Source organism: Rhyacophila brunnea, unplaced genomic scaffold, assembly GCF_057557595.1.
Source record: "Rhyacophila brunnea isolate RB1 unplaced genomic scaffold, BYU_Rbru_1.0 scaffold_15, whole genome shotgun sequence".
Taxonomy (NCBI): Eukaryota; Metazoa; Arthropoda; class Insecta; order Trichoptera; family Rhyacophilidae; genus Rhyacophila; species Rhyacophila brunnea.
Genome location: NW_028232806.1, coordinates 33,596,164 through 33,621,683, shown reverse-complemented (window position 1 = coordinate 33,621,683; position 25,520 = coordinate 33,596,164). Strand labels below are relative to the sequence as shown.

The 25,520-nt window shown below is 37.2% G+C and overlaps 1 protein-coding gene across 1 annotated transcript in view; it reads right to left on the bottom strand.

Annotated features, from left to right (window-relative positions):
- LOC147075252 (photoreceptor-specific nuclear receptor-like) overlaps positions 1–25,520 on the bottom strand; it is a 160,203-nt gene that overhangs the window by 12,046 nt on the left and 122,637 nt on the right. Inside the window, exon 5 of the mRNA XM_085942908.1 lies at positions 7,873–7,987. Within this exon, the coding sequence (XP_085799034.1) occupies positions 7,873–7,987 (115 nt within the window). The remainder of the gene's footprint in view (positions 1–7,872; positions 7,988–25,520) is intronic.

Sequence of the window (25,520 nt, the reverse complement as noted above, 5' to 3'; positions counted from 1 at the left end):
ATATAAAATGCCAAATGTTATTAAAAATGACAATATTTAAAGTTTTATGTAGTCATAAGACAATTTGTTTACCTACTGATTTTTGTATTACTATTTGAAAATATTACTAAAGTCAGCTCAATACCTACCTATCTGTAGACCAAGGCCCTATAAAATCTTAATTCAGCTCTGGCTAACCGATAACTTCGAATATAATCCTGCCCTATGAGTCTTTTGACGCTTTATTTAAAGATTAATTCTAAAATCGTAAAATTATTCAACTGGAAAATGCGGCGATGAAACAAAAGGTCATAAACGAATATAAAGGAAAAACATTACATATTATATCAAGTATATTCCATAGGATGTTTAAAAAGGAGTTTTCATTTAAGAAAGTATGCTTTACAATACATCAAAGAAAATTTGATTTTATAAACAAGTCAGTGGGTACGTAACCCATGCTTCGAGTTTACCCTGTAATGTCTTTTTTCGAATTCAAGAATACGTTTTCTCTCTGAATTCTAAATGATAGATTTCGAGAATTCTCGATATTTTTAAAGCTTTACATGCCCTAAAATGTTTAACCAACAACTTTAAGATATTCCGTCTGCTTCAATTTTTCGTTCCAACACAATTTTTAAAAATTTTTTAGAGAGTTTCATTGGTGAAAATCTCAAAATTTCTGAAGATTTATTGCTCGAGATTCGACAATCATCTTTTCTCATTATTTCTCAAGATAATAAATCTCTATCTTTATGATCATATTTATCTATAAAAGCCATAGAGCCATATTATCACAAAGAGTAAAATACTATTTAAAGTGCATTATAATTTGCAATACATTACACATATTAAGCAGGTTGATTGATGATGATGGTTTGAATGTGGCATCTTTATTGGTTGATTTAAATTGATTTCTTCTTCTTCTGTTTCTATCTCTTATCGGATGTTATTTATCTTTTCTTTAGACTTGTGGACAAAGTTATGTAATTTTCTAGTTTTAGTACCTTCTACACATAACTTCTTGCACATTTCCATGCATTTGAGAATATAATATGTTATCCTGTCAGTCCAAATACTTTTGAGGATTAGTATCTATATACAACTATATCTTGCAAGCCTGAACTCCCCTGGTTAAACATCCATACCTCTATGGCATATAAAATAATTGGGGGACTTAACAACAAACCATAATATTATAGTCTCAGCTGTAGGTTAAAATCTCGATTGCTAAGCAGGCGTCTCATTTTAAGAAAGGGGGTCCCTGCTTTTTAAAATAAAAAACCAGGCAATATATTTATTTTGAGGTTTTCCAATTTATGTATACCTATTCAATATATTATAATGTTGCATTTTTAAATCTTGTAAATTATTCATTGAATAAAAAAGTAATTTATTAATCACTTTTTAAGCAACCTGTTAATCTCGACTGACGATTTTAAGCATAACCCTTTCACATCGCGTCCTCATTATCCACCGCCGCATTATGCAGATCCGGCAAAGTGTTAGAGACTGTTACCACCTTTGATCACTCAGTTGAAACATCAAACAAACCATCGAAGCCTCCCCGATTTCCACCGGCAGAACCTTGAATCCTGTTTTCTATCCACATGGTATGGCACATTGTCAATCCGCTAAAGGTTGGATGATCAAACGTGGTTAACCGGTTAACCACTTTGCGCCCCGCATCGTTAGGCATTAGTGTTGTATCAAAAGGTATTATTTTACTTGTGATGTGGTAATGAAGTGTATAATAAATTACATATATATGCGTGCATATATAATATTCCATAAATGAAAGCAACATTTAAAAAAAGTGTTGCCACGGCGAGCGGTTTATGTAAATTTTAATAATAACGGACATTCAATATAGATAATTTGAAAACACGTACAAAAACATAACTCGCGCAGTGGGTTTCAAACCCGCATCCACTGAATTCATGCTAATATGCTTTACCAATTTAGCCATGTACGTTTTATCTTGAACGATAAAATTAACTAGTAGTCTACTTATACCTTAAAGCAATCAACAAATTCCGATAATTTTTAATTGAATAAAAAAATAGTTTATTATATTACAATTTTTTATCATATTATTATTATGTTTCGCGCTTATGTGCTTTATCAATAATTGTTGCTACGTGTGTCCTATTTAATTGCGATAAAATTAGCTAGTTGTATGTATACACTGAAGAGCTCAACAAAACTTTTATGACTTTAATTACTAACCGAATTTTGTTAAAAAAATGAACAGTGTGATGAATAATAACATGAAAATTGATCATTTGAATCGTGTTAAAATAAAAATAAACAGATTTAAAACTTAGTTTTAATCTTTAGATAGGTACCAAAAAAACTCAATAGTTTAAAAAAACGATATTTTGTGTATTTTTCACGACTAGGAAATTACTCTTATTCACCTTTTCCTTTACAGTGAATTTCTTTACTTTGCCTCAACAGTATTAATTGCTCTTTGTTTCTATTACCAAGTACATTACTCAAAATAATTAGGCTTTATTCTGGGCACAGCTCTTCACAGCAAAGAGTATGTCGAAAGAATCGTGACACATGCATATATAAAGCTTTGCATTATCAATGAATAATTGGTTCCGTCTTCCATCCTGGACACTCTCAGTAAAAATAAAATTGTCGTCATCGCCACATCTCAAAGATGTTTAGTTTACTTAGTAAATAATATGAATATTGTATCGTGGCTGTTCTCGAAAATCTGCCGCAATACTTTAAGACATTTTGTGATGAGCTTTCGTTTTAGAATTTATTTCTTTCAGGAAATTTTAAGTTACCGTTGTTAGAAAAGTTTGATTTTCGATGATTTTATGTATCTGGTCTGGGAGGTGTAAGCAGATGATAAGGATGTAAAATTATCTGTTGAATTATTATGCTCAATATGCTCAAACTCTTGATATGAAGTAAATAAAAAACAAACAAAAATATAGAATAATAAAATGTCATTTTGATATTTCATTTTGATTTCCATAGTAACGCACGTATATATTAATAATTTAGTTGCTAAGACCACCCCCTTAGCAACCAATAATAGTCTTTTACTTTTTACGGATTTTTCTGAAATAACTCTCCATACAAAACAGAATTAACTGAAAATAAATTCAATTCTGCTTGAAGATGGGTAAAAGTATGAAAAGAACACATTGGCATAGTGTTCTGATATATTCTAAAAGTTTCAAAGGTCTAGCTAGTCGGAAAGTTAGTTAAAAATCGATTGCAAGATTTGTACTGACCAAACAAGAATACGAGCTAATAAAAACGTTGTAAAAATCGGAGGTCACTGTAATAAATTTACTAATAACTCAAACCGTGGGAGTCATCATCAGAATGCGACGAAGATCATAACATTAACATCGAACTAGTGACCAAAAATGATAGACTTTCTAGTGAACTTGCTATTCGCATAGGCATAGTCATGACGAGTCTGAATTAGACCAACTCAGAGTTGTATTAAAGTTAATACTGTATTGTCTAAGGTCCAATTGTGAATAGTTTAACGTGTGAATGCTACCTGTACCTACTCCAGATAAGATTTGCAATCATCGCAGTTTGACCGAAATTGTCCCAGAAAAGAAAACTCTACCCCGGACAAAAATATACCAGACGGGGTACGAAAACAAGCTATTTGGCAGGAAAAACGCTAGATTTTGTGAAAATAAAATTTAAGGTAAATTTACTAATTTATTCTACCAAGAACGAAGTCAATACGAAGTATATATTCGCATAAATCGCATATCGAACAAAAGTGCAAAAATTGAAATAATGTCTATAGGCAGGTAGGCACATGTAAAAAACACACATTTTAACAGAAATATAATATTTCAAAATTGACAACAAATGCCTATAGTGTGTCACCAGCGTTATCCCCGTTGCAGACGGGACACCGGTCTCGCGCTCGTATTATAATAAGGAAGCCTTTGTATTCGAATAAAGGGGCCTTTGTATTATGTTAATGAACGCCCAGAGCTAATGAGTCAACCCATAATTTCGCGATATAAATTAGAACATAAAACTGGCTCCGGTCATAAAACATGTGTATCGGCGGCTTGAGAATGTAGCGGCCGATGGAAAAGTGTACTAGACACGCTTTGACTCGTTAGCTCGGGGCGTTCATAAACATAATACAATGGCCCATTATTTATTCGAATACAAAAGCCTCCTTATTATATACGAGCGCGACACTGGTGTCCCGTCTGAAACCGGCCTTAAAGCTTCGTTTCATGTCATGCCGATAATCGTCAAACAGATGTCACAAAAATAGACACTAATTAAATTATAATATGATACCATTTCACTATAAGGCCATGAATGCTCTTATTGTTTCAAGTGTTTAAAATATGTTGTTTTATTTATGATGATACTAAAATAGTTACCGACCTACCTAGGTGTCTGATAGTCAGAAGTTTGATGCGCATGAAAATAAATAAATTAAATATCTAGCGCATTTTCAGTACATTTAAAGCTATTGAAGGCATCAAAAAACGGTAGTAAAAACGCCACAAGCCAGATACATGTTTTGAAAGCGAGATGACTATCAAAAAATGCTAGACATGGCAAGAAAAACTCTAAATTGGCAACGCTGGTAAACATCAACCGGGACGTACAATGTCTCAGAATTTTAGAAGTTTTACGGAATTATTCTAGGATGTAGCTGCTGACCTGGAGTGTGAACGGATTCTTTAAATTAATAAAAACAGAATTCATTTAGACAGGGGTAAAGATGTTGGAGAGAGGACGATTGGGGTAAAAATACCGATAACTGGATGACCTGTTAGCATACTAAGATCCAGCCACTAAAAAACGTGATAAGTACAGTGATACACAACATTGGTAATTATAATATTATTGATGAGATAAATAATGTCCACATACGTCAAACTCGCAGTGAAGGGAGAGTCTGTGGTGGAGATGAGGTAAGCGGGAATGTTGGTGTCAGTCATGCATCGTCTGCACAGCATCATTGACAATCAGCACCAAGAGAAGTTCACATAGAACACACAAACACACCAGTTCACGTGAAACACACACAACCACCGAATGATTTTTTGTTATCGTGAACATGCTTCATTGCTTATTGGGAACTACTATCACATTAACAAAGCTAACCGTGAGAAGATTATTTAAAATAAGCACCTAATTGAATAAAATAAATAAACACATGACTTAAGTAATTAAAAATCTCTGAGGTAAGACTAAGGTTATAAAACTCAGTGGCGAAGGGTGGAGGTAGGCTGTTAAGATCGGCCATAAATAGTGCACATTAAACTTTGTCAGTCACATTTTTTTTTTATTGAACTAAGACTACAATTTATAGGTGGTATTGGTTAGTTTTTAAAAATCAATTAAACTCTGCCTAAACCAAACCATAATAGTTTTGGTATATTTTGGGCGATAAAATTTTACACACTTTTTCATTCATACTTATTTACTTTCGTTGGATTTAGAATACATATTACACATATTGTTAGTTAATTTTTAATAATTCATTAAGCCCTACCTAAACCAAACTATAATAGATACAAAATATTATTATATCTATAAAATATTCAAAGTTATGTAGGATTTAATTGATTAATTTTAAATATTTTATAGATAGACGAGTATTTTTGTCTATTATCTATTATGGCTTGGTTTTCACAGGGTTTAATTTTATTTTAAGAAGTATCCAACACCATCTGTAAATAATTGTAGTCTCATTTCAATGAAAATAAATATGTATTACTGACAAAGTTTGTTGTGCACTATTTATGGCTGATATTAACAGGCTACCTTCCACCCTTCGCCACCGAATTAAAGCACTTGATTGACACTTTATTATATTATTAATTATCAGAATTATTGATGGGAATGCGTAGTACGAGTACCATTAAAAGATTAATAAATGAAAATCAGATTGCGTAGAATCATTATAATTAAGCTGTTTGGTATTTTGCGTGAAAGTAAGTTTAGGAGAACCTTGTTTTATAAATAAATACTTCTATAAAATAAAGTTAATCTATATCTAGCACGGTTGGTATAGGTACTTCCTTATATATATTATTATATATCATTATTAATTTTAATAAAATGCAATTTTATTGTAATATTACCACTATTAGCCTCCATAGTCACGTCATTTTGAGATTATCGCAAAAAAACCGTCAAGCATATTATGTACGACTGCAAATAGATTATGTCCTTAGCGTCATTAAAATGAATAAAAAATCAAATTAAAAATAAGAAATGGCGGCTGATTATATTTCGCGTCAATTGTATTTAACTAACAAACGGAACTGAATTTTATATTTTATGAATAAATTATATATCTATTATGGAAAGGTAACTTATAGAATATAACTTATAGATATATAAAAAGTAGAAACGGACGTTACCGACTTTGAAATTTATATCCTCATACCTATTATTGTTTGTTAAAGACATATTTTTATGTTGCCTATATTAAGGGCTCACTCATGCTTAGCGTAGGTCAAAATCGAGCTTTTATGGTATTTTCAGAGAATAACCCTGGACATTCCTTAAACGTTGTAGATAATCTATTTATATAATTGTGAAGCCTTATTATCATTTATATTTATTTTAAACATTTGATTACTGCATAAAGTATTTTAATTACATAAAATAGTATTCTTTTAAACCTCTCGCTCTAATGATTTAGAATAAGTCATATTTAAGTACGTCCATGTGAAGTGGTGTTAAGGTTTTTTACATTTATTAATTTTTAAACGCATTAACAAAACCATTAATAAAATTAATGATAACATTATATTGTGACATATTTACGATAAAAAGTGATATTTTATAATCATTGTGATCCCAAATTAGACAAGAATTAGGCATTTTATTGTTCCAAAAATGGGCACGATTAACACATTTGAAGATAATTCTAAAGATACAGATTATAAGCTATGTATTTGACAATTCAAATGTGATCCATCATCCTACGAATAATGATTGTAACATTCTTTTTTTTTAAAGCGGTACATGTTCAAACACGCGTGTTGCCATGATCTTTCTCCTTACTTCATTTATCGTTTGTTAATTTAAGGCTACGGCCGTATGTTGTAGCTTAGCCACTGGAAAATGCCAATAGAAATGGCGTATTTCAAAAAAATACTGCTTTATTCTTAGGTCAATAATTATTATAAAGCAATCATTATTCGTTGAATGTTTATCACATTTGAATGGTCAAAAACATAGCTTATGTTCAGTATCTTAAGAATTATCTTCAAATGTGTTAATCGTGCCCATTTTTGAATAATAAAATGCCTAATTTTTGTCAAATTTGGGATCAAAAAGATTATAAAATATATTTTTTTATCGTAAAATAATGTTAACATTAATTTTACTAATGGTTTCGTAAATACGTTTAAAAATTAATAAATCTAAAAAACCTTAACACCACTTCACATGGATGTACTGAAATATGACTATATTCTAAAACATTAGAGCGAGAGGTTTAAAATAATACTATTTTATGTAATAAGAATACTTTATGCAGTCATCAAAAATAAATATAAAGGATAATAAAGCATCAAAATTATATAAATAGATTATCCACAACGTTTAAGGAATGTCCAGGGTTATGCTCTGAAAATACCATAAAAGCTCCATTTTGACCTACGCTGAGCATGTGGACCGTTAAAGTAGGAAGTAAATATGTTTCATCTCATGTTGTGAACGTTTAAAATGATTATTTATCATATTCGTCTCTCGTAGTCAAATAAATTAATTTGAATTTAATATAGTTTATAAACAATTATTTCATGAACACGGTGCTTTCGGAATATTATATCTCTTATTACGAAACAATAATAATATTTTTCTCATTGTCATTCGTGGTAATAATATCATACCAGCAGCACTTACCCGAATACTCCAACAGCAACGGCCGCCTCCCTCAAGGCTCGTTCTTGCCCCATATCTCTGAGAGCTTCCGGTCGGATTGTAGCCGTGTTTCTCGGCTGCCTTTCATTTTGGACAGCTGAAACAACAGGAGAGAAACATCTTAATTCTTGAAATTACATATGCATATAAATATATGGAAATTAGATACTATTACTATAAAGAAGAATTCTGATGTACAATGAATCTCACCTCATAGGACTTGCCGCATGGTATTTGTAGGGGTTTTATACAACTCTACAACTCACATATTGTTATTGTCTATGCTCATTTATAGAGGATATACAATAACGTAACAAAACGACACAGTTGTCAATTAGGCCATCCGCTCACGTGAATACTCAAAAAAGACGAGATTGAAACTCCAGTATCTAGCTAATGTATTTCAATGACGGCTCGCTGACGGCAAGACTAGAATCTCTCAGTTTCAAAACGTTCGCGACCGAAACCGTAGAGACGCGATATCAGGGCTCGAAATAGACCGGAGCGCACTGGAGCGCCATTCCAGTTCGTGGAATCTATAAAGTTATCGCTCCGTCTCGTGGTTAAAATATTTTGACCGTCTGAGCTAGATATGCCATATAACAAAAAATCTAGCACATTTATGTTACTAAAATACCCATAAAATTTGATAACCGTGTTAATATTCTCAGAAAATTTTCGAGCGCTCCTGTTCTTAAACTTTTCTATTTCGAGCGCTGCGCGATATGCTAGTCTCCCAGTCACCCATAAAACAGTGATACTAATATCAGTAGATCCGATGAAAAAATCATATTTCTTACCAAAATTGGTATCACTGAACTGAACTGAAGAAGAAATAACAAGCCAAAATGTCAAAAAATAAAGATGGGCGAACGATTTTTAATTTAAAATATGTGGCAGGTGTTGAGAAATACTCATGCCTGTATAATTACAGGCTGCCAGAATATTCCCGTAAAGATATAACTGAAAAAACTTAGAATGCAGTAAGAAAGACAATGGGTTTGACAGTTTGAGGTTATGAGATTATTAGGTTTCAGTAGAGCCGTGTGCGAAGCATCAGTCACTGGCCAGTTTACGAGTTCCATCACCAATCAGTTCGTCAGATTTTAGTTTCTGTGTGAGCGGATGTCCTTAGAGTTTCCAAAATGTGGACGTTCCGAGCAGCTCGTCCGTTCCATTAAATTATCTAAATTCAAAAGTATTATTATAAACCTTTATACGTAAAACATAGTGTAATATACTGTCATTTTTTTATCATACCATGTAATACGCAATTGTGGGTAACGGCGATAAGATTACTTCGTCATCCATCCCCCGATATATCTATCTGTTTATAGTGATGTATATAATATATAATCAACGGTGATAGTTACAAAAGAACGGTGATTCTTAAAAAAGAGTTTTAAAAATATATCAGAAAATAAAATCACAAAACCAGTCACATAACAAGTATCCGGTAAAACATCAATTTACCCAACAGTCTCCGAATTTAGTGTATGGCTAAAATCCCGGGAAATATACAGGTTGCCCACTCTAGTTGGATGCAAATTATACGTATTACATTTTACTGTAGCACAGTTTACCGTTAGCTGTCTTGCTGCAAACAGCTCATACTGAGGCTAAGAACAGGTCACACAATGGATAAAAGATTTTATGTCCTCATGGGAAGAAACGATTTGCGGCTCGATGAATGTGATGTTTTGGAGTACATATTACAGCTGTAAATATGAACGACACAGAGTACAGCTGCGAATTGCGGATATCTTTGAGAATATCGACGAATGAATTGAAAGGTGCCCTGGAGGTGGGTAAGACGAAAGAGCTTGGCTGATCTGATCGGCAGATCCCCTTCTGGAAGAGAAGAGGTGATATGATAGCGAGTCGCAGTCAAAGCCTCAGTAAAATCATAAAAAACTGTGATACGGTAAAATCTCCGGACACGGCGACTTCGTGTTTGCCTTGTGCCCCGAACCTGAAGCCACAGCAGCGTGATAACGAGTTGTAGCAGTCGTATATCATTATGGTGGTAGGGATTTCTAAATTAATATTTATATTAATAATACTTAGGGGCGGTCCGGGCCCCCAACCGCCATCTGTGTGGCTGCTTGATAATAGATATTAATGTGTTGCGATGGGTCAATATGATTACGAGAGCTGCGATATAGTAATCTCAGACTTTGTATGTTTTTGACGTTTCCTGTCATAATATTACGTAATATTTTCGCTCCAAAATATGATCGTTTTGACATACGCCGAACCCTGTGGCGTACGGTGAGATTTCTCTATAAAGGGGGCGTAGGTGTTCAATAAAAAGGTAGATACTATTTCCGATATTCCGATATTCCGATTCCTGATATGCTGTAAAACTTGTTATATTAATACTGTGTAGGTACGATTTCCAAAAAGTGTAGTAAGTATATGATATTATGTTATGAATATGATTATTAATTACTATTAGAATCACAGAACAAATTATTAAATAGAAATGGGAAACTAGTCGTCATAGGACATAGAGACCAAGATTTTGAACCCGATTTTTATCGGTCACCTCATAAAATGCTTGAAATATAAAGCCTCTTGAATGTCCTTAAATATGTCCGATGTTGAATATGCTTTTCGGTTTCGTGACAAACTTTAATGCATACCGACGTATATAATACTGAAAATAAAATATTCTTTAGCACGTGTACATAACACTCGATAATTAAAAATTGTTGCTACCCCGAGAAGGTAACACATTTCTGTGTTACTTATATACACTCATATGTGTTCAGAGACATCATAGATAACCCCGTTATTTGATTGCAAGAAGTAAAATTTTCTTCTAGCCAGAAAAATATCTTTTATATGAGAGCAAAACTAAAAAGACATCGGTGGCTAATAATTAAATTAGATTTTTCTTCTTCGACTGAGTCCTTGCGAGAAATGCGTCTATAAAAATTTCAATCATTTATAGACGCATATTATGGCTGTGTCATTGGCTTCAAACGTTTCATTGATGGTGTAGCTGGTTCCTCGTCGCCACATTCGCAGTTTGAACGATCATCTGAGCATCCCATCATATTGTTTTTGTTTCTAGTTACTCCAATTCGTATCCGATTCATCTTCTATAAAACTGCGAAGTCCTGCGTGCCTCCTGGCTGATCACTTTTTAAACACATTAAATGTGAAACACATAAAATTTTAATCTGAATTTAATTTTCCAGGGCTTCAAAAACTTGTTTTTATCTTAATTTATTAATTAATTAAAAAAACAATCATGAAATTGTAGATACGTAAAAATGAGTAAGTACTATAAGTATTGTATACCTATTGTGAGTTTTGATTAAAAATTAATTGACGTATTCGGTTGATAAACGAACTACAGCAGTATAAATCATAATATTATTTTATGTTTTACCCCGCTATTTATAGTGTCGTGGGTACTTCACTGACTTTCGGGCAGGAGAGACACACGTCACGCGTCATATTAAGCCCGGTGTTCATGCAAGCGGCAACGCAGTATGCAGTATACTTCACGCAGTATGACTCCATTCTCGCGGGTAAACAATAATAATTCTGCGTCGGTCCACAACTGTGGGGAGTTCCCTGATAGTGACATGATAGATTATTAAAATTTATATCTAATAATTTTATTATTTATTGATAAAATATTCTTGGACAATAGAATGTTTATATTATGGCTAAAATGTCAACAAAAAAAATTTTGATGCAATTACTACTTAGTGATAACAAAACGATTATGTGTGAGGTTTAAATATAACTGGCTAACCATTGAACACACGTTTTGAATCAGGCTTATCCTTATTACTAAAAAAACCAAGAGACACAAGCTTGCCGATTCTCCTCAAATATCGAATTCGCGTTATGTTTACGTGACAAAATTTAATGCATAGGGTAAGGGGATGTATTATCGTGATATAGGTAATATCGTGATACATTTTCAATTCGATATTACGATATGACCTAGCCTGGTGACGAATATGAAACAACGCATACGATGAGTCAAAGGAGTGAAAAGGACAATGGTATTTTCACATTGATCGCTAAGACGATGTCGAGCGAGTACAAAAACTTTTAATTCGCGAACCTGTTCAGACGTGTTCAACTGATTTTTGCAACATATACGCTCAGTTTTTCGTAAAATTATCGAACTGGAAACCGGTAAGTTATTTTTTTTCTACACTACATCGATAGTTAATAGATCAACCTTACTATATTTGTTGGTATTTGTTCAAAATTTAATAAAATATTGAACAAAATTCCTTAAGTTAGCCGATGAATTTGTTAGGTTGTTTTCAAAAAATTACATGTTATTTTGACGACCTATTTTTGAATGAACTGTTTTAATGTTTTAACACATTTTTACTGCTATATTAATATATGTACGTACAGCTTATACGGTCGGCATTATTACTTGATATTTATTTATCCGGTTTTCGTTAATTTTTTTTATCACGATATTGCCTATATTAGTATAATTTCTTTGATTCAGATATGGCTGCAACAGCGAAAGAATCCAAAAAAGGAGATAATACGCAGCTTCAGATATAGATTGTGCTTACGATTAGTGCAAGAAGGTGGAATGACAATTTATGCAGCTTCAAAATCATCATTCACGCTATCCCAGGGGACCGTCTTGTAGTTCTGCTTCTTGATTCCCACTTATCTCACATAACTCCAGAGTCCAGACGTGATTAATCTGGCGAAGGATAATTCAGTTTATTTGTTCACTTTTCCGGCACACAACACTCACATCCTACAGCCATTGGACGTTGGTGTCTATAAGTCCCTTAAGCACCATTGCAATGATAGCGTGAAGGATCATATGAAAAATCATCCGATAGAAAAACCAGACAGAACCAATTTTCACTCCATGTTAAATCCGGCTTATTTCAAATCATTCATATCCAGTAATATACAAAATTCTTTCAAAAAATGTGGGATTTTCCCTTTTTGTAAGGATGCTGTAAGCCCAGACGCTATGGCACCTTCTCGTTTAACAGAAACAAAATTACAAGTGCTGATGAAAATGTAATGACTGATCAAAACATTCAAGATGTGTTGCCTATTCCGAAGCCTATTGAAAAAACGAAAACCACAACAAAAAGAAAGTCCGACTCGTCAGCAAAATGTTTGAATGATATAGTGATCATCAGTCATGCATCTACTTCAACAGAGGCTATTAAAAAAGAAAAGAACAGCCAAAACAAAGAAAAATCAAACAGAAACGCCAGAAAACTAAAAAATACCGATGAAGATTGGATCTATGGTGCATGTGGATTAACATATTCTCATGATGCAAAAAAAAAGAATGGGAAAAAATTGGTACAGTGTTCTTATTGCATTCGTCCATATCATAACGATTGCTTGAACATTGCACCAGACGATGATGAACTTTACATCTTGTGTGACGAGTGTTCAAATATAATTTATTAATTTAACCATTCAATTAATTAATCAATCTGTAGATAAAAATACCAATGTCAGTATCTTTTTCATCTATAAATAAATATTTTCGCTGATTTCCTTTTTATTCTAGTTGTCACGATATTACCTTACCAGTATCACGGTATTAACTGTACTTGTCACGATATTACCAAACTTTTTCGTTTCAAATAAAATTGTAAAAAAAAAGAATAGTTATTATGTTTATAAAGTCCATTTAATGTTCATCATTAAGGTGAAGCATGGCCATTTACATTACATATTTCACATTTTTAATATTATGCAAGTTTACAGTTATATATAGTACTCTGTAAAATCTATCACGATAATACATCCCCTTACCCTATTATGTGACAGACACAACTATTGAAAATAATATATTCATATACACACATGTTTAAGTTTATTATTTAAATATATTTTTTAACACTCGAGATCCATACCACGTTAAACTACACCACATAGGGTAAGCCAATTCCCATCCATGTTCCCTATGGGTAACACTGCAAACGTACAGATAATGCCTTGCTTGTATTTGAGCTTAAGATCCTGGAAAGGATATTATATGGTGCCATTTGAAACGAAATGACGTGGTGAATACTTTTTCAACTATGAATCGTAACCTTAAATAATTGACCTCGCCAAGAAATTGTGAGGCTATTATGGGGTGGTACCTGTAGAAGAAAACAGGATCCAATATACATTAATAATATTTAAGTAGAGACGTTGGCAGAATAAGTTAAAGACATTAACATAATTATTGTGTAATAATCAACATTATTGTAATAGAGGTAAATTAAAATTTTCAACTAAAGTCAAATGATATTTAAATATGTGTATAGGTATGCGGTGATGGGAAAGCGGTTACGTGTCGACTTATAATGTCGTGGATATCGGGTTCGAATCCTAGGTAAGGTAAATACACATGTTGTTTTTTTAATGTGTGTTCATATCCAGAGTATGAAATTAATAGGTTGAGTGGTTAACATCTATTTCTAGTGAAAATGTTAATACAGCCTCCGCTCTCTTTCCCCTATTATAATCAACTTATGATGAAACGAGGTAAAAAAAATGAAGCAAAAATTTTAAGCATTTACCTTCAACTGAATGAATGCAGACATATAGAGATGTTCATTATGCACATGGTAAAACAATATTAGAGGCGCAAACCTTGCATTCTTTCATACAAAAATCACTGTAAAAATTCACATTAGAAGCAAAGGCTGCATTTTCCTATATTCAATATTATTCCCATACAAAAAAGTCACGTTATAAAATGGCCGCTCGGTACAATTTGGGAGCAAACACAGCAATCTTATTTATGTGGAAGCAAATGTAGCAATATTGACTATATAATTAAAACTATAATTAAAATATCTTAATAAGTGTAGCAAAATTACTGATTTTTAATATGCAGATTATCTTTTTAACTTTATTTCTACATTGAAAAAAAAAACGAAAAATTCTGCATTAAGCTAATCTGCCTTAAATAAGTTTTTTAGCTTTTTCTCCAAAACACTGTTTTGGTAGAAAGCCGCATTTGCTTCTATACCCCTCATATGTAGATGTCTACATGCTACGTTAATAATTGTGCTGACTCATGGCTACTCAGTAGCGGTGCTACAAGAGCTTTAGCACTTTGCGCATTATTTATGCTCTGGTTCTACAATGTAAGTACCTAATTGCCTGTAGTTTATATAATTTAGGTACAACAAAATGTTCCCTCTATTTTTAAACACATTCATCTATCTATGTAAGTACTTACATAATTTGAAAACATCTCATGCATTATACACACTAGAGGTGAGTTGGAAATACTGTCACCAGTTTGTGTACTTGAGTATTGGATGAAACTACCCATACTCAGTAGATACGTGTGGCCCAATAAACTTGTTCCAAAAACTTGTGATGATATCATTGCGAGTCGCTTGCTAGATGGTAGACTTTCAATACCATTACAATAAATGCGTGTGAGCGAGATAGCACTTGAATACAATTATATTTTAATTTATTAGTCTATGAATACGAATGACATCATTTTATGTATGAACAATAGGTCATACATTGTGAGGTGACGACAGTTTAAAATAAAAAAAATATTGTTATTCATTTTATGTTAACAAGAATATTATAACATAACATAAAAACAACTCATAAATTTAAAATACCTATGTTTAAATTTTATAATAAATAGCACATTTCGAAAAACCCTGCTCAATCTATTTTTAGAGATTCTATTGAAGCCAATATTTCAAATACTAATATGCAGTTAAGTTTTAGTTCCAGTTGAGTATGTGAGTTATGTCGCATACGTACGCCAAACGCTTTATATAGTATTCCAAATACTAGTAAGTATTTTGGAACAAGTTTTGATACTAAGTATTTTTTTATACTGGCACTAAGTATACTTAGTCTTCAAAATCGACCAGTTTTCCAACCTCTATACCTACACACTAGAAAAAAACCATTTTGTAGAAAAAAATACGACACCCGACGGGACTTGAACCTGTGTGTTATAATATGTATGTTCAATATATTATAGAATGTGATATTATCAAATCTTGTGTCTTAGTCATTGAATTAAAAAATAGTTTATTACATTCATCAATATTTTTCTGTTATTAAAAGATCCAGGTGTCTAAGAACAGGCCCTTTTTATTTTAAAACACTGCATGCGTTACTAAGTCAACGCTACAACTGTGAAACCCAATATATTAATGTTATTTTCCACATGAAATAACCGTCGATAAAAACAACTAATCTCAATACATCTCAAACAATGGTTGCTGCGGGTGATGTAAATTTGATTCCGGCGCGTTAGATTAATTTACATTGCGCAACTTTCCGAGCCACCCTCGTCTGAATCAAAAAGAAGTGCGTTTGACAGCGGGCAGAACCCCCTTTATTATCGCGCGGGGATGTACCGTTTACCTTTTCGCAAATTGAAGACACGCACTCTGTCTGTTCCATCCCGTAGGTGGGATGGTCTTGCTAAATGATTTGTATTTGGGTGTAATAATTGTTTTATTCTTTAATTAGATAATTGAAAGCCCGAAATGCATAAAATGTCAACGTTATATTAATGATTAAATCGTTTTTGAAATTATACTTCTATTGGCGTTTGTTTTACTCCCACGATGGCCGCTTAAGCGTCGGACTATAGCGTCGTGGGTCCCAGGTTTGAATCCTGGGTCTGCAAGTACACATATAGTTTTTCAATTTGTGTGTGAGTCAGAGTATGGATCTAATAGATTTAGCAAGTGGCTGACATTCATTTCTCGTAAAAACAAAATTTGTTAATACCAACCTCCACTCTGTGGAGGCCCATATTATGATCCTATTAGGATCGGACATGGTCGAAAGAAAAAAAGAAAAGAAGATAATTGAAAGTCCGAAATGCATAAAATGTCAACGTTATATTAATAAGTAGTTGTAAAGGTATAATAATAAAAAAACAGTTGAATGCCTACATGTCTATTTTAATATTTTACTGGTTGAAACTTACATATATATAATATATATTAAACTAACATAATTCCGGTGGTTACATGTAAATTGTACGTCAAACATTTCACCGTGACATAGTTCGCCGTGAGCTTTACTTATCGGATAGAGATGACCGTATAATATACGGTCTCCAATTTTATTAAATTCAATAGGAACATTAATTCAATTATTTTCATAGCTGATTTTCGCAAAATTCATGAATTCAAGAAAATGCCAAATTCATGAATTCAAACCTAACCCAACTTTACAAATAATCCAGTATGTCGGTTATTTTCAAAATTCGTTTGCTGCTGACTTCCTGTAAAGAGTAAGCCGACCAGAACCGTGTTTTATTTAGACATGAATTTTATGTCAGTACCAAAGAGGTTGGACGGTGTTTAAGGCTATACTTCAGTGAAACTTTTCAACTATAGGCGCGACGAAATTTTGGACCCGCTGGCACTCGGAGACCGAACGTCGAGGTGTGAATACATCAATTTGTTTCGTGATGGCGACGGGGGTATTAATTCTTAAATCGTGTAAAGATGACTAAAAACGTTACCCATTTACTTTAAAAAGAAAACATGTCAATGAATATATTATTATTGTTACTAATAAAACAGTTATCAGCCGAACGCACTACCATTACGCCACAGTACGATTTACTAATAGAATATACGTTAAAGTGCCCACCACCACCCGTCATATATGCACAACCGTGGATATGCACGGCCGCTTTCTATGACGCTTTAAACGTGTCTGAAAGAAGTGATTTTAAGTGCTCATTCCGTCCCGAGACGGAGCCGCACGGGACTGATGCTGCAACCATGCACCGTAGTGCTGAAAGAAGAAAGTTAAGAAAGAAAATGTTTGTTTTTGGACTGGCTCTGCTGTCCGCTGACGTTAAGCGCTTTGTGTACCCGCATACTGAGTGTCACGAATTGAAATGGATGAGTCTACAGAAGAGTCGGGACTATCCCGCTCCCCATACGACGCTGCAAATTTCTCAAATGCCGCAAAGTTGGCCTCGGTTGCTACCAGATCTCCATGACCAATTGGGCCCGTGTGAGGACGGACCCTGGCAAACAGCTCCGCTCGTTCGAATTCCATAAGCGGGCAATCCCAGAGGATGTGTTCAACATCTTGGTGGTCATGCCCGCAGGTACAACCCGGCCCATCTACTATCAAGCCAAACTCGTGGAGTCTGGCGGCGAAGTTGCCATGGCCGGTGAGGAACTGGCTAATCCAGTGCGAAGGTTGGAGTCTTCTAGTTTGGTGCCTGCAGAATACGTCTGGAAAAAAACGGTAAGTGTGCCGCCCCTTGGGGGAGGCGGTCCACCTCGCCTGCCATGACGCAAATGCGGTCTTGTACACAATGTCACTTACAGTCTTCCTGTAAGGAACGTCCTCGGATCTTTGCGGTGGTGTCAGATGGACACCGGCGAGTATTGTGCTGATCCCCCTCAAGAGGAGGGTGATCGATCCTCTGACTTGGACGTGCAGATCGAGGGGTAGCACCCCCGCGAGTACGGCAAGCGCGTCAGTAGAAGTTGTGCGGTAGGCTTTGGTAAGCGAGATCAGCGCAAGTCGCTGCCCGCTTAATAGTGCGCGTCTCACGAGAGTTAAGGAGTTTACTCGAGAATGCCAAATGCTGGAGGCGTAACCGGCAATTCCCATGAAAATTGCGCCGTATGCAACCTTAAGGGCTCTAGGCTTAAGTCCCCAATTGCTGCCCGCCATTCGGGCCATTCTCTGATAGGCCGAATTGGCCTTAGAGACGGCCGTCTTGGCGTGGTGAACGAAAGACAGCTTGTCATCAAGAATTACTCCCAGATACGTAACCCTTTCGGAGAAACGCACTGAGGTCTGGCCAAAACGAACCGTGGGCGGCCGTCGAGTTATGTTGACCCGAGAACTACCCCTGAGGAGGACAGCTTCCGTTTTGCTCGGGGCAAAGGTCAGCTTGTTCAGCAACCCCCAATTAAGGATTCTGCCCAAGGCGTCCGTGGCTGCACGCTCAAGTGCCGGTCGGCTGGTCGCCCCAACAAGCAGGAGCAAGTCGTCGGCGTACGCAACGAGCGTGCAGCCCGGAGGCAGTGGCAGGGACAGAACGTCGTCAAACAGAATGTTCCACAGAAGGGGTCCCAGGACGGAGCCCTGAGGACACCCCATGGTGGTCCTCCTGTGAATCAGGCTGGGGCCGGAGTCGTAGGTTATCTCCCTATTGCTGAAGTAGCTTTGAACTAAGGCAAAGAGGTCCCCGGGGATCTGTTTCAGCCTAAGCTTTGCCAGAACCAAGGGCCACCACGCAGTATCAAACGCGCCCGCTATGTCGAGAAAAATCCCGGCAACGAGGTCCTTGCCAGAGCTCTCCACAGAATCGATCACAAAGCGAATCGCATCCTCGGTGGACTTTCCGGGTCTAAACCCAAATTGTCTTTGCGAGATTGGACAGTTTTCCGACAGGTGGGACTCAATCCTGCTGTTTATCAATCTTTCCAATATCTTCCCGAAGACGGGAAGGAGCGTAATCGGTCTATACGCTTTCGGGTCACAAGGAGGGCGACTGCCGGCTTTGGGGATCACCGTGAGATGACCCTTTTTCCAGCAGTCGGGGAATATGCCACTACTCATGCATTCTTTGTAGAGTTGCGTGATCTCGTGTGAGGCAAGAGACCACGCCCTTCTCGCTAGCGCGTTATCTATGCAGTCAAGCCCCGGGGCTTTGCCAATCGGGAGGCTGGCAAACAGGATCCCTAGCTCGGACATGGTAGTGGCTGCGGATCGCGGAGTGTTTAAGGGGAGCAGCGCATAGACGCGAAGCTGCTGAAATCGGTCGTTGTCAATGTCGAGCGACTCGTTGTCCTGCGGGATAAGAGCATCCAACAGGACTGTGGCGGACTCTTCAGAGCTATTGGTGAACGATCCGTCGGGGCGCCGTACCGCCGACATGACTTTTCCGGGCCGTAGGCCAAGCTTCATCACGCGGAAGGGGGGGCCCCACGGATCATTGCCACCCATTTCAGTGACGAACTCTCTCCAGTGCACCTTCTTAGCCTTACTGATTGCCTTTTTGAACTTGAGTCTAGTGGTCCTGTAGGTGACCGCAAGCGGATGGTCCGCGTGCAGCGGCCCCTCCAGCGATCTTCGCGCTGCTTGTAAGGCCCTTCTGGCCCTCCTCATCGTGTCTCTCAGTCTTGTCAGTCTCGGCTTCCACCAGGGTGCGAGGTTCGGCGGTCTCGGGGTCGTCCTTCCGATAGTGCCCTCCGCTTTTTCAATAATGAGATTCGTGAGGTCCTCAGCCGCAGCGTGCATGTCCTTTGGCGGAGGGCGCGAGGCCATCCTGTCCAGACCCTCAGCAAACTCGCGGTCAAAACGTACCCAGTCGGTTCCCTTGGTCCTGAAACGCCTCGGCAGTGACTCGCTCACAAGTGGAGCGAGAGACGCGTGGCCCCTCTCGGTCCTGTAGGCGAACGTGATCAGACGGTGGTCGCTTGCTGACGCTTCCAAATGGACAGTCCAGTTCACGACGCGTCCGGCAGAACCATTGGATATCAAAGTGACATCAATGTGAGATTCCCCATTGTTGGTAGAGAATGTGGCTGGACCATTAGAGTTATTCAGCACCGTCAGGTCGTGAGTTGCCACGAGTTCCTCGAGGGGCGCCGGATTGTCCCGGCCAGACCGCGGCCCCCGGGGGGCCCACAGCCATGATTGAACGTTGACGTCCGCTCCCACTATAATCTGTTTGCCGCGGCATGCAACCAGAATTTTATCGAGCTGCTCGACGCATTTCAGGATGTTTACGCTGAATTTAAAGTAAGAAGAGACCACCACAATGGAGTTCCCCGATCGGTCGGAGACCTCCGCTACGGCAAAGAGTTCGCTCGACAAGTGGGCAAGGTGTAGCACCACTAGGGTAGGATTCGCAACGAAGATGCAGGCCATGGACCCCAGGCCGTGGTGCATTACCCGACCCCCACTGAAACCCAGGTTGGGGCCGTAGGAGTAAGGTTCCTGCACCAGGACCAAATCGATGTCCATTTCCCGAACCGTCTTGATCAGCTCCGCCGTTATAGCCTTCCCTTTGCCCGCATTTAACTGACCGAACCGAATCATTGAATCGAATAATCCGTTCGGTTCCGCTCCTGTGCCATTGCGTACTTGCGCGCTGGGCAATCAGGGTCAATCGCTGCATGTTGATGCGGCTTCTTGTGCCTGGCGCAGGCCGGGCACTTTCCGGGGGCCTTAATATTAGGGCATTCAGCCCTATCGTGTCCTTCCTCGGTGCAATGGCCGCATGTGGCGCTTCTCGCCGAACAATTCTTTGCCATGTGGCCGTATAAGTGACACCTTGTGCACTTGACGACGCCACAAAAGTCTTTGGTTGGGAAGGATTCCCATCCCATATATATGCGCCCGTCATTGATGAGCGCTTCCCTCACCTTTGCCGGGACCGATATCACCATGTGACATTTTCCGATTCTGGGGCCTGCCCTGTGGCTCAGTTTAACATGGCGGTATGCCTCCGAGGGGAGACCTGTGACCTCTTGAGTGTTGGCCTTAATGGCTTCCTTAAGGTCGTCCTCCGTCGTCTTGACCGGCACGTTGAATACAATTATCCGCGGGAGCCTTTTTCCTGCGATTTCAGCCCGGAGACCGGCCTCCTTTAGACCAGGAGCGGCGGCCAGTCGTTTGGCCTCTTCCTCGGTTCTGGGGTGAATGATTACTCCACCTCCACGTACCATTCTCAAGCCCGTTATTTGGACTTTTAGTTCCGCGGGCACGATGGCTTTCTTGACGACTTCTTTAGTGGCCGGAGACTCCATTCCTTCTTGTGTAGGAAAAAAGAACACGCCGGGCCTTGCGGCGGTTGTTGGTGGCACAATTGGCCATTCCGGAGAAGTCTGTCTGACCGGCTTGGCGCCTTTTCGAGTGACGTCGCTCCAAGAATACTTGGTTCCTTCACTGACTGCGTCACCAGTGGCAGCGGCAACCGCGTTTATGTAGGAGGCACGATCTTCCAGAATGGCTTTGCTGGATTCAAGCTTGATTGCGAGAGACCAAGTCTCCGCGACGACTGCTTCCAGTTCCATTGTTATCGCCTTAATTGTCGATGCGGGGATATTTCCGTCGCCGGTGAGTAATTCTTTCACTCTTTGGATTGCTTGAGCAACCTTAGTAGCCCCGTTTTGTGAGTCCGTAACATCCGAGTCGGCTATCCTATCCCCGGGAGGGGCAACGCTCTTTGGATTCTTGGCGTTTGGCCTCGGGGTTTCCTCGGAGTCCTGTGGTATTTCCTCAGCCAGGGAACGTCTTTCCTTCCTGACCTTTTTGACCTTCTTGTTAGCCTTGGTGGCTGCCGCCTCTTCCTTCTCTTTTCTTTCTGTGGCCGCTTGGCGTTCGGATGCTTTGGCTTTCACGGCAGCTTCCGCTAGGATTTTTTCCGCTTTCAGATCCGCAGCCTTTCGAGCAAGGATTTTCGCCTTTGTGGCAGCCTCCGCCCTAGTTCTCACCGTTTCCTTTTCGGATTTGGTGGTGTCAAGCACTGCATCTGTGTCAGAGTCCTCGGAGGAGGGGTCGGATTGCGTATTGTACCAGTCCTCGGGAACTATTGGCTTATCCCCTCCCGGGGGCGGATCGACTGCAGGTTTTCCCATGCCGTTGCTTTTCTTGTGGAGTTGCTGTGGAGAAGCTTATTATATAATATATATATATAAGATTAGTGGCATAAGTAAATGACTAAAGTAAAAGAAAAAGTAAAAAAAAAAAAAAAAATTTTAAAATTAAAAAAAAAATTATATATTTTTTCAAATTATTGAAAAAAATATTTAAAGAAAAAAAAAAATGTTATTTAAAAAAAATATTAAAAAACCATTTAAAAAATCCTTTTTTAGAATTATAAAAAAAAATTAAAAAATATTTCTAAAAAATATATATAAAATATATATTCTTTATTAAAGAAACTAGGTAAATGATAATATTCAATTCAATAAAATAATCTAAATTAAATTTAAACTTAAAACTTAAAATATATATGCAAGTAATATTATTAATAAAAAAAGTCCCTCGAAGTTTTCGATTTGCTCCAGTAGTTTCGAGAAACTTCTAGAAGGATTTGCAGTTAAGTGTAATTGCTATGCGGATTTCGAAATTCGATTCTTCCAGATCATTCGAGAAAGTTCTGGAAATCGTTCAAATCAAAACATGAATAATTTGCACGTGTTCGGGGAATGGTACAATACAAATTATGGTTTTTTGGAGCTAGAATCGGTTGGTCTGAACCGAATTTCTTCGGACAAACACCAAAACGTTGAGGGCACATACGCCTGTATTCCACAAACAATTTATCACTATAGCCCAAAGGGGGCCTTCACAATGTCACAAATAGCACAAAAAAGACAAAAAAAAATGGTTTTTCACTCGATTCACGAAGAACCTTGAGATTTTCCCAAAACTTTCCGACGACTTCGAATGCAAGGGGGCTCCCGTCGACGCCTGGGAGCAAAAACCGACTTTTCTGAAACACTTTCTCGCGACACTTTATCAAAAAACTAACATTCAAAAAGATTTTCCGGCTTTACGGCTTTCCGGAGGAATCTCTCGGAAAAGTTTTGTATCACCAGGTTGACATTCATGAGCCTAAACAGAGAAACCTTTTTTTTTTCAAAATCGGATGACTTTTCGATTTTTAAAGCACAAAAGACCCGGGAGCTACACGATGTACGTCTTACTCGAGAGTTTGTGGCAAAGCCAGTCCTACTAATAGAATAATAAACAGAACATCAAATGAACGCATGTTGGATTTATATGACAAATTATATTTCGTTCGGCATGCGTCATTTGCACCCGCGACCCGCAATCCGCGCATCACCTAGCCACGATCTTTTTAGACCATGCCTCAACTGAGATATAGCCTTAATATACGGCCATATATTTCCGATACAACATTTCATGGTGCAGTTTGATACGACAAAATGCCAACGTACAAGTTTCCGGACACGAATTCCGGCACCTACGATTTGTTTTATATTATGTTATAAATTATAGGCATAAAGCCCACCAAAAAAGCGCTCGATGCGCTCACTACTGAGTAGGCCCCCTCCCACCCGCGCATTACCCTTCACCTATGTAATAAGGGGCCCAAGAAGCACAAAATATTTATTATTATCAGCGTCTCATAACAAAGCAATAAAAATATTATATTATTTCGGGGCTTGTAATTAATATTCACGATGACATTATTCTACCAGCGAAATATCGAACACGCAATAAAATTAAACAATGAGTTCTCTGTTATTAAATAATGGCTTCTCGCCCGTCGATCGACGACGCTTCCAGAGCGTGACTTTGCTCGCCGCGTTCAATGAATGGACTCCTTTGTATTTTCGTTCATTCGTATCGCCGAGAAGCCAAAAAACGATGACTCATAGGGCGGGCGCGCATAATGCGTCGTCAAATCCAGTGTGCGCTGGCGTATTTGATTACGTTGTATTTTCGATGATTTACGCGCCACTTGTGAAATTTTGCGCGAGAGCCCCACTTGCTGCGTTAAGTGGGTTTTACGCCATAATCTCAATTTCAAAGTTCCATAGCAACAATTAATAAAAGATAGTTTATATTTTGAGAACGCTACGTGTGAGCTTGGAGGATAGAACCGCCATCAAATTGTAATACAATGTAATTAACAACTTACATCGCGTCCCTATCTACCAAATTTAAGCTATTTTTATTGTATATACCTTTCATGATTTTTGTACATATGTACCTACACGTTATATTACATAAATAATTACAAGATACAAAGAACTTTTTACATACCACGTTTTTAAATTTTCTGTTGAATCATATAAACTTGACAATACTTTGAATTAATAATTTAGGACAAATAAGGCAACTTTTTTTGAAATTGTCAAAAAATCATTATTTTGCTATTTTGCAACAAACAAACAAATTTAATATAGAATACTGAAATGTCATTTTGATTTCCATAGTAACGCACGTATATACTAATAATTTAGTTGCTAGAACCACCCCTTAGCAACCAATAATAGTGGATTGGATTACGGATTTCTTCCGAAATAACTTTTCATACAAAACAGAATTAACTGAAAATAAATTCAATTCTACTTAAAGATGGCTAAAAGTATTAAAAGAATGCATTGGCATCGTGTTCTGATATATTCTAAAAGTTTAAAATGTCTAGCTAATCGGGAAGTTAGCTAAAAATCGATTGAAAGATTTGTGCTGGATAAACAACCACCGGACAAATAAGAATACGAGCTAATAAAAACGTTGGTTATTTTATGTAAGTTCAGTAAAAACGCAAAGGTAAAAACTTTTATTTAAAAAAATATTTACCTGAATTACGGATGATCGCTAATGCCAGACATAAGGAAAGAAAAATCACGGATTATATCAAATATTTACACGAATTTCCGTAATACAATTATTCATTATCAATATTAAGCAGAATCATGAGTAGGAACCTGATTATAAAACTGGCATAGCGTATTATTTTACAACTTTTGTAAATATGTAGATAAAATTACGTTTTTTATTATTTAGGTACCCATCTACATCATCTGATCAAACTATAGGGCTGTAAGCATGGCTTCCCTTATCTATTGCTAGGAAGGTAGTGTGACGGTATGCAGTAGCATTTTACAAATGATGTTCCAGGTAAAATTAAGGGT